Source organism: Prosopis cineraria, unplaced genomic scaffold, assembly GCF_029017545.1.
Source record: "Prosopis cineraria cultivar Desert tree isolate PC_DT_omini unplaced genomic scaffold, ASM2901754v1 PC1, whole genome shotgun sequence".
NCBI classification, from domain to species: domain Eukaryota; kingdom Viridiplantae; phylum Streptophyta; class Magnoliopsida; order Fabales; family Fabaceae; genus Prosopis; species Prosopis cineraria.
In genome coordinates, this window is record NW_026555332.1 from 32,606,372 (window position 1) to 32,615,507 (window position 9,136).

Sequence of the window (9,136 nt, forward strand, 5' to 3'; positions counted from 1 at the left end):
TAATGGAGAAGTGCTTAGTCAAGATGGTAGACTTGCCACTAAATTGTATTGGGCCGATAAAGAATGGATCGACTTTAGACCCACCATGTTCCTTGGACACATTGACTTTTTTGGGCCACTGGTACATAGATTACGTTATATTGTCTTGTTGAATTCAATGGCTTTGGGCCACACAATAGAGTTCGATGTCGAGAGCCTTAACTTCAGGTGAAATGATTGTATGCCAATAAAAAAAAAATGACTAAACATTCAAAGTGAAAAAAACAAAAAACAATGTAAAGGGGATACTGTAATTTATGTAAAAATTATACTATATAATTATATATTTATGAGCCACTCCCTTTGGTTCAAAATATATGCAAATTTTAAAAACAAAAAATATGTATACCATTAAAATCATCATTTTCAAAAAAATATATTAATCCCAGTCACCAATACATTTTATGATGAGTGAAAGATAAATTTTTACAAAAATATAAGTTAATAAATACAAGAAGTAAAAGAGAATAAAACATTATTTTATTTATATTTTAAATCAAAATTAAGTTAAGAGAAAGTGCTTATATTTTGAACTGAAAGGAGTATATATCTAATTTCTAATCTTACAATTAAATCACGGCTTGGAAGATCCTCAACTTTGAAACTAAAAAGAACAGTATTGTAAGGGCATATTTGATTTTCCCCCTCATTTTTTATTTTTAAAAAATTTTTTGTAAATGAATTTTTAATTTTTTTTAAAATATTATTTGGTTATGTTAATCTGAAGACAATTTTAGAATTGAAAAATTGGTGGTAGTAATGATTGTGGGTGGTTAATAATGCTGACCTATAATAATAGTTTATCATAATTAAAGATAGTTTATAATAGTACTCTTTCCGTTAAAAAATATAAAGCATTTTTAATTGAATCTCACCCTTCAATAAAGTAGTTACTTACTTTCTAAATAATCCTGTCTTTTCATATTTATCCATATTAAATACCCTATAATAAAATAAAATTATTATCAATAGGAGCATTTTTTTAAAAAAGGCAATGATTACACCACAAAAGACTAACAATGCCTTATATTTTTGAATATCTAACTCCTAAAAAAATATCTTACATTTTTGAATGGAGGAAGTATATTTTAAATAAATAATAATAATTTTAAAATATTTCAATTGTTTAAAAAAAATTTGAAATATTATTTAAATTCAAATAACTTATTTAAAGTTCTTTATTTTGAAAAAAAGAAAAAATAATTTTTAAAACAGAAATCAAACCGATCTAAATAACAAAGTTTTTTCTCTGTGGGATGGAAAATTACAAAATACCCTTATATTGTAATTCTCTCTTTTATAACTGGCGAAACCACTTTGGGCTCCCCAAAAAAAAAAAAAAAAGAAAAAAAAGAAAACATTGGCGAAACCACCGGCCTCAAAGAATACTAGAGCATTATTACAAAGATGACAATCACATTTTTTATTACTCTAAAACTTTCTGCCAAGACACTGGAACAGCTTCATGAGATGATGCTGGCTATTATAAAGAGCAATGATACAACCAAGCTTGCTTAAGACTCTGATGGGAATGAAATAAAATGTTTGACAACCTCGAGTCTCGATCCTCTGAAAGCATCAGCGAACTCAACCCCATGACCACTACCTTCTTCAAATTTTGCCACCACCTTCACTCCCTTCTCCTCCATTAATCTCGCCATCTCTCTTCCTATGTAAACCAGTGGCTCCTCCCCACTCCCACTGTAAGTCTGTCCTGTGGGTCCCACCGAAGAAGGGTTGACGCAATATCAACCCTTGGATCTTCAGTGGCTCCGGATCATTCGCTTCCTCAGCTACAGTTAGTCCTGCAAGGTAGGCGATTGAACCCCCTGAGCTGTTCCCCATTACGTAGCAATTGGAATAGTCAACGAACCTTTTTAACCATTCACCAGGGCTGGTTTTGATACAGTGAAGCGCTTCCACCGCATCGTCGTAGGCCGCCGGCAACCGGTGCCCCGGGGCCAGGTAGTACTCCATGGATGCCAGTACAGCTTCCACGTGGCTAGCTATCTTGGAACAAAAGTCATAGAAAGCAGCAGAAGCAGGACTGAAATAGATGAAACCACCTCCATGAAAGTAAACAATGAGAGGGGGCTTATTGGACGGATGATTATCCAGTTCTTTGTGGGGTAGGAATAGTCGGGCCCAGGTGTTGTTTGATTGGTTAATGGTGATGTCTTTGGAGATAACAGAGATAGGAAGGTTGGGATCGGATGTGGGAGATATTAGTGTATCATGAAAGAAGCGAGTGAGAGTACCATCTGGATTCAGAGCGACTTGGAGGAACTGGCAAGGATAAAGGGATTCAGATGCTGACATGGTAATAGAGAGAGAGAGACAGAGGGAGGGAGAGAGAGAGTATGTAACTACTGTTTGGAGGACGAAGATGATGAGCTGTGCCTACGGCTGCAGCATGATGCTCTAATTTCAATACAATTACTTCGGCACCAAGTTAACGTGGACTTGATTCCAATAATTTTTCATTTTTAAATCATTTCTACATGACTTATGGTTATGGGGCTGCCACAATATTTGACCCCTCGCTCTCTCCCCAGTTTCAAATATAAGTTCATTAGTAATATATGCACGTGATGATAAATATTTAGGAAATTGGTTGAAAGTAGTTTAACTAATTAATTAAAGGGAAAATAACAATGAAGTGGCGTTAAAAAAAATTTATATCAATTAAGAATTAATTATTATCAAAATTCGAATGAAAAAAGGTCTGAATGAACTTTTATTAATTTAAAATAAATTATTATTAAAATCTAAATGAATACTTGTTAATAAAAAACGAATCTAAATCAATAAATATTTATTTTAATTTTGACAATAAGTAATTTTTGACTGATATTTTTTCTTAATTAAATTTTTAATGTAGCAAAATTATTTTTCTGATATATTTCTAATTAACTTCTTCAAAGTAAACTGAATTATTCCTGATAAAAATAAGGAATATTATTGATTCATATGATTTAGAAAAGTGACTTATATTTTGCAAGGGGAAAACTCTAATAATAGGAAAATTACATAAGGTTAAAATGCAAAAATACCTATAAAGTATTTTATGAGCAACTACTAGCATTCTTTACTCAATTATGGTGTAATTCCACCTATTAACTCTGAAAAAATAGTGTAATTCCTAATCTGTGAAAGAGACGCGGCGTCCACTAAGTAAGGATAGTGGATCCCCATGCTATCCATGAAGTGGTACACTATGGCGCAATTTTGCCCATTAATCCAAAAAAAAAAAAACGGTGCAAAAATCCCTAATTCATAGCAAATGTACTTGTTAGCAAATATTGCCCATAAATGTTCAAAACATTGAATTTTTTTTTTTGTCATAATCTGCGCACATGCATACATAGAAATACATGTTTTTTTTTTTTTTCAATTTTGTCCTAATTAACTAAAATTAACCTTCGGCATGACAATTTATTTTGTGACACATCAGAGCCACATATAAACATATATATTTTGATTCAAAACCCATGTAGAAGCTCTTTGTACCAACTCTTAACTTTCTTCTCTTAAAGTTAGTTCAAACTCCCTTCCCTATCTCAATCGTAAAATGTGACAAAATAAAATATTTTGCTCAGAGTTTGTGTTAGTTAAGGCAAATTTAAACACATGTATTTTCTCATTTACACTTTGTGTCAAATAAAATTTGTTTTTAAACGTTCACAATTAACGTTTACTAGTGTAGTACATGATGGATTATTTTTGCCCCTAACTCATTTACACATGGCAATCACGTGGGATCCACAACCCTCACTTAATGGACGTTTGACTTTCATTACAAAATCGGGAGTTCTGTACCATTTTTTAGGGCTATTGATAGATAAAATTGTACCATACTTGAGTTAAGGATACCAACAGCTCCTTGTAGAATATTTTGTATATCATAACTCATGTATGGGCTACCTCTAAGGTGTCTCACATATTTTCACTTCTAAATAGTGCATTAGATATACACATAGAGGTTCAAGAGGAAGAAGAACATGATAACGACGCAAATGTTGGTGAGCCTCTCTGTGATCAGGGATCCATAAAACCCCATCCGAAGCCAATACCAGGCAATATTTCAGGTATATATATATATATATATATATCCTGCTTCATTTATTGGGCCATTATATTGATTTTTCCAGATCTTTGCTTTGTTTAGGTGGCAAATTTTATCAAGGACAAATTAAAGTGTGATATAGGAAATGAGAGTTATCACACTAGTGGAGATTATTATGGAGAACTAGGTCTTTCTCTCAATTTCGGTGTCTTCCTTGTCCTTGTCCATGCACTATATATGGAGTTCAAGACCCTTAAAATTATATTGGGCTTAATTATGTAATTATACGATTACAAAGAATGTAATTTTAATTTGGATCTTAAAGTTCAACCACAATTTATTTAAACTCCTCAAATTTGAAACAAAGAGAAATCATTTTTATAGTATGGGAGTACGTTAGAAGATGTTTCTTGAATGATCTGGCTTTAACTCTGAAAAGATGTAATGTAATTCTAAAGAACACCGAATTATAACAAGAACGCTAACTTTTTTTTTTATTTTGACCATATCTATTTCTCTCTAATACTTTTGCTGCATCCCTAAACCAAAATAGAATACTAAATAGCCTAGTTATTACATCTATATGATGATACTTTATTATGTAACGTAAAGATAATAAATATCTGTTCTGATCAACCACATTTTCTTAAGCCACTGATGATGATGATGAGATAAATTGCTTGAAGGCCCCAACGAGTCTCGAACCTTCGGCAGCATCAATGAGCTCAACCCCATGAACACCATCTTCAAAATCAATCACCACCTTCACTCCCTTCTCCTCCATTAATCTCGCCAACTCTCTTTCTCTGTCAACCAGTGGTTCCCCTCCATTCACACTCACCATCACCTTCCATCCCACCTCTCTTATCTTCCCCATCTTCTCCAGCCAATTCCCCACCGTTGGATTACAGCACTCGTGATCACGGTTCACATCCACTGGCAACGCCAGATCCCACATCAAGTCGCTCACACACACCAGAAAAAACAGGATTCTTCTCCTCACTTCTGACTCCGTCCTCTGAATCCCACCGAAAAATGGTTGACGCAGCATCATCCCTTTTATCTTCATCGGTTCAAGATCCTTAGCTTCATTGGTTATACGCAGGCCTCCACTGTAGGCGATTGCACCACCTGCACTATTCCCCATCACGTAGCAATTGGAATAGTCAACGAAGTCTCTTAGCCAATCATCAGGGCTGATTTTGATCCAGTGGAGCGCCTCCACGGCATCGTCATACGCCGCTGGCAACCGGTGTTCTGGGGCAAGGCGGTACTCCACGGATGCCACCACTGCTTCGATGTCGTTGGCCATGGTGGAACAGAAGTAGTGGAAAATGGTCGAAGCGGCGCTGAGAATGACGAAGCCACTTCCGTGGAAGAAAACGATGAGAGGGAGCTTGTTAGAGGGATGATGATTCAGTGCTTTGCAGGGGAGGAATAATCGGACCCAGGTGGCGTGTGATTGGTTAATGGTTAGATCTTCGGTGAGAACAGAGACAGGAAGTTTGAGATCAGGTGTGGGAGATGTTCGTGGAACATCAATGAGGCGAGTGAGAGTTCCATCTGGATTAAGGACGATTTGGAGGAACTGATAAGGATCAAGAGATTCAGATGCTGACATCGTAATACTAATCATAGAGTATATACAAGTTTGGGCTTATTTTTATTAAGATGAATATGAAGATGAAGATGAAGAAGAACGGCTTTTATGGCTGAAACTTGATCGATGGAATTAAAAGGAGAAAAAACCTTTGAAGATCAGATTTTGAATATTCATTTTAGGGTTTATCCATATTTTATTTTAGTTATTATAATTTTATATTCAATTATAGTTATCTTTTAGGATTTTGTCAATTAATTAATAGTATGATTTAGAGTATTTATATTTAGGATTTTTTAAATATTCTCATATTTATTTCTGGATTTAGGAAAAAGTCTATATAATTTCTTAACTGAGTTACTTTGTACGCCTTTTAACAAATAAAATTTGATAATTTTTTCCTCATACACGAGTCTCTCTCTCCCAATTCTCTCTTTTCTCTTGTTCTCCTTTCTCTCTTCCCTTCTCTATTCTCCCTCTTATCTCAATTGACATAAGATAGGTTTCCATCTCAATTCTACTATCAAACTCTAAAAGAAAAGCCTTCTCCCTTGAGCCGCCGTAACTTTTCATTCTTGATCTTATTTCTTTACATTTTCACACTATTTGCTTAAATATATATATATATATATATTTTTTTTACATCCAAGATCTTTTTAGATCCAAGAATCATCATATGGGAGCATTCTTTAGGGGTAAAGATTCTAATTGAAGATTCTTTCAGTTACTTGGTAAGGCACCTTAGCTTTATCCTACATTTTAATTTCAAAGGCTTTTGAATATAATGGGGATAGTTATTTGGTGTTCTTGCATAGTTCTTTTAATACCTGTTTGGGATAAAATATAAACCATTGCTTGCTAAAGCATTGGGTAAGTTATAAAGCTATTTGGGCCGAATGACTGACAAGTCAATCCCAATTTGAACAAAGGGGCTAGCCCCGAAGCTCAGTAGAAAGCCACGATAGGATAAACATGCTAAAATCCCAACAGTTGCAAACATTGGACTGTTGGTACATAAAGACATGATTCCAAGTAATTTCAAAATCCATGGGAACAGTATCATGGTGCCCAAGTATCACAGTGAGATGGGCTGGTTGCTAAAAATGGAAGACGCTGAGAAAGACCGTGCCATAAGTTTCATGAGATTTCTATTTCTTCAGTAGAACATTCTAGGTCTTAAAGGAGAGGTTTCCATCACTCTAACATTATAAATAAAATACGAAAACACAGAAGAAGGGCAATCAATACTCAACAAAGACTCACATTCTGCACTTATAACTTTTAGATTTATCAGTTATTTTTTCTTCAATTGAGACTTCTAACCTTTTCATATTTCAATAATAATAAAAAATACTTATTCTACCAATTCTTGCATATCTTTTACATCAAAGCGAACTATGGTAAGGGAGCCCAAGATCTTTTTATTATCAATTGAGACTTAGCATCTCTAACACGCCTGGTAATTTATTGTTCACACATGAACAATTTTTGACACACCTAGTGAGACTTGTGTAACAAAGATGGCAAGGATGAGAAAGGACAAAAGGACTAATGAAATAGGTGCTGGTTCTCACGAACCAAAAAGGGCCTTTACACTCATAATGTCAGAACAATTGATGCCTAAAGCTAAGGTGGTTGAACATCGTAAGCACATAATGTTAATGTCGACAAGTAGCAGTAGCATAAGCCATAGATTAAAGCCAAGAAGTGGACAAGCCAAGAAGTGCTACGGGGAATTCAAGATTGAATGGATAAATAGCTAGAAGAAAACCAAAAGTTCTTTGCTATATCCCTAAAATGTTGGAACACAGGGAAAAAGAACAATAGCAAATCATGATGCAGGCTTTGCATAATGGCATGAAGAACTTACCCACATCCTTAAGAGGGACTCCTTTAAAAGCAGGCTCAAACTTAGGGCTGCATGGAGGACAACAAATAGCAATTAATGTAGGCGCTGACCCTCAGGGCTTCTTAGTTGTAAGGGACCACCCTAATGCCCATATGTTTGCTAACACTAATCCTTTAAATAATCCCTTGTATTATTTATAGGAGCTCAACACGAGTAGCTAAGGGGCATAAGAATAGTCTCAGGACGTTAGAATGAGCTTTGAATTGATTGGTGAATATAGAGGCCTCAAGGATGTTATCCAAGACATATATGGATTGGGGGTGAGGCCAATTGGCTGTCCCACTTTCTCAAAGCCATATCCGAAGTATATAGACAGAGACAACCCCTACCCTCAGAGTTACATGATCCCAAACTTCACTCTATTCTTAAGAGACAAAATGCAATCTACCTTGGAACACATTAGAAGATTCATGATCCAATATGGAGAAATTGCCAACTATGAGAACTTTGTCAACTTATTGAGATTGTTCCTAAACACTCTCATTGGCTCGACATTCACATGGTACACTTCACTACCTCATAATTCAATCATTTGCTGGATGGAGATGGAGCAAAAGTTTCATGCATAGTTCTATAAGGCAAAACTGGAGGTCAGTATAGTAGAATTCTGCAAGCTCACCCAATGGACTGGGGAGACAATGGACTAATATTTGGTGAGGTTCAAATGGCTGAGGAGTAGGTGCCACGTGCCACTTCCAAAAACTGAATTTGTCAAGCTGGCCCATATAGGCTTGGATATAAAGCTCTAGAAGAAGTTTTAGGGGATGGAATTCTGTGATTTCTATGAGCTTATATCTAAGGTTTAGGGATACAAAGAATTGCTGAAAGAGGAAGACCATCACAAATAGACTACAGCAAGAACCTACTTTAGTGACCTTGATGTAACAACGGCAAAACTAAAAAATACAGGCAACTACACGTGCTCAGCCTTGATAAGGAAGGCCGGGGAGACTCTCAAAAGGCCTAACATAGTACAATACACATTTAATACTATTAAAATAGAGGAAATCTTTGATTTCCTACTTAAAGAAAACTTTATCTCGCTTCTTGCTGACCACAAGATTCCTTTAAAAGAGGAGTTGAGAGGGAAGGAGCATTACAAATATAATCACTCATAGAGTCACAATACTAAATCTTATTGGGGCTTTAAGAATGTCATCCAAGACTAGATTAATAAAAGGGTCCTTAAGTTCTCAAAGGAAGAATCCATGGTCACGGATGAGGATCCATTTCCACTATTTGCCATAGTAAACATGATGGAGATAAACTCCAACAGACGATGGACTAGGAGTAATAATGGTAGGCAAAGAGATGGGAGGCCTTGGAATGTCCGGATGAGGAAAGATGCAACTTAAGAGAGCTCGAGAATAGTATGAGATTTCCTAAAAGAACCTATACGCTGGTCAAACAGGAATAGGTCCTCAAGATGGGATATTAGCTTGGAGAGGCAAAATGTAAGAAGCCTGGACAGCTCTAAAGTAGTTTAAGACCATTTGGGAGAAACCATAGGCAGCTTAAAGAT

The 9,136-nt window shown here is 35.5% G+C and overlaps 1 protein-coding gene and 1 pseudogene across 1 annotated transcript; both read right to left on the reverse strand.

The window, feature by feature from the left end:
• Positions 1 to 1,260: 1,260 nt before the first annotated feature.
• On the reverse strand, positions 1,261 to 2,419 carry LOC129303019 (carboxylesterase 1-like; annotated as a pseudogene).
• A 2,332-nt stretch (positions 2,420 to 4,751) lies between these two features.
• LOC129288400 (carboxylesterase 1-like) lies at positions 4,752 to 5,726 on the reverse strand. The gene has a single exon (XM_054924982.1). The coding sequence runs from the start codon at positions 5,724 to 5,726 to the stop codon at positions 4,752 to 4,754; it is 975 nt and encodes a 324-aa protein (XP_054780957.1).
• Between the last annotated feature and the right edge of the window lie 3,410 nt (positions 5,727 to 9,136).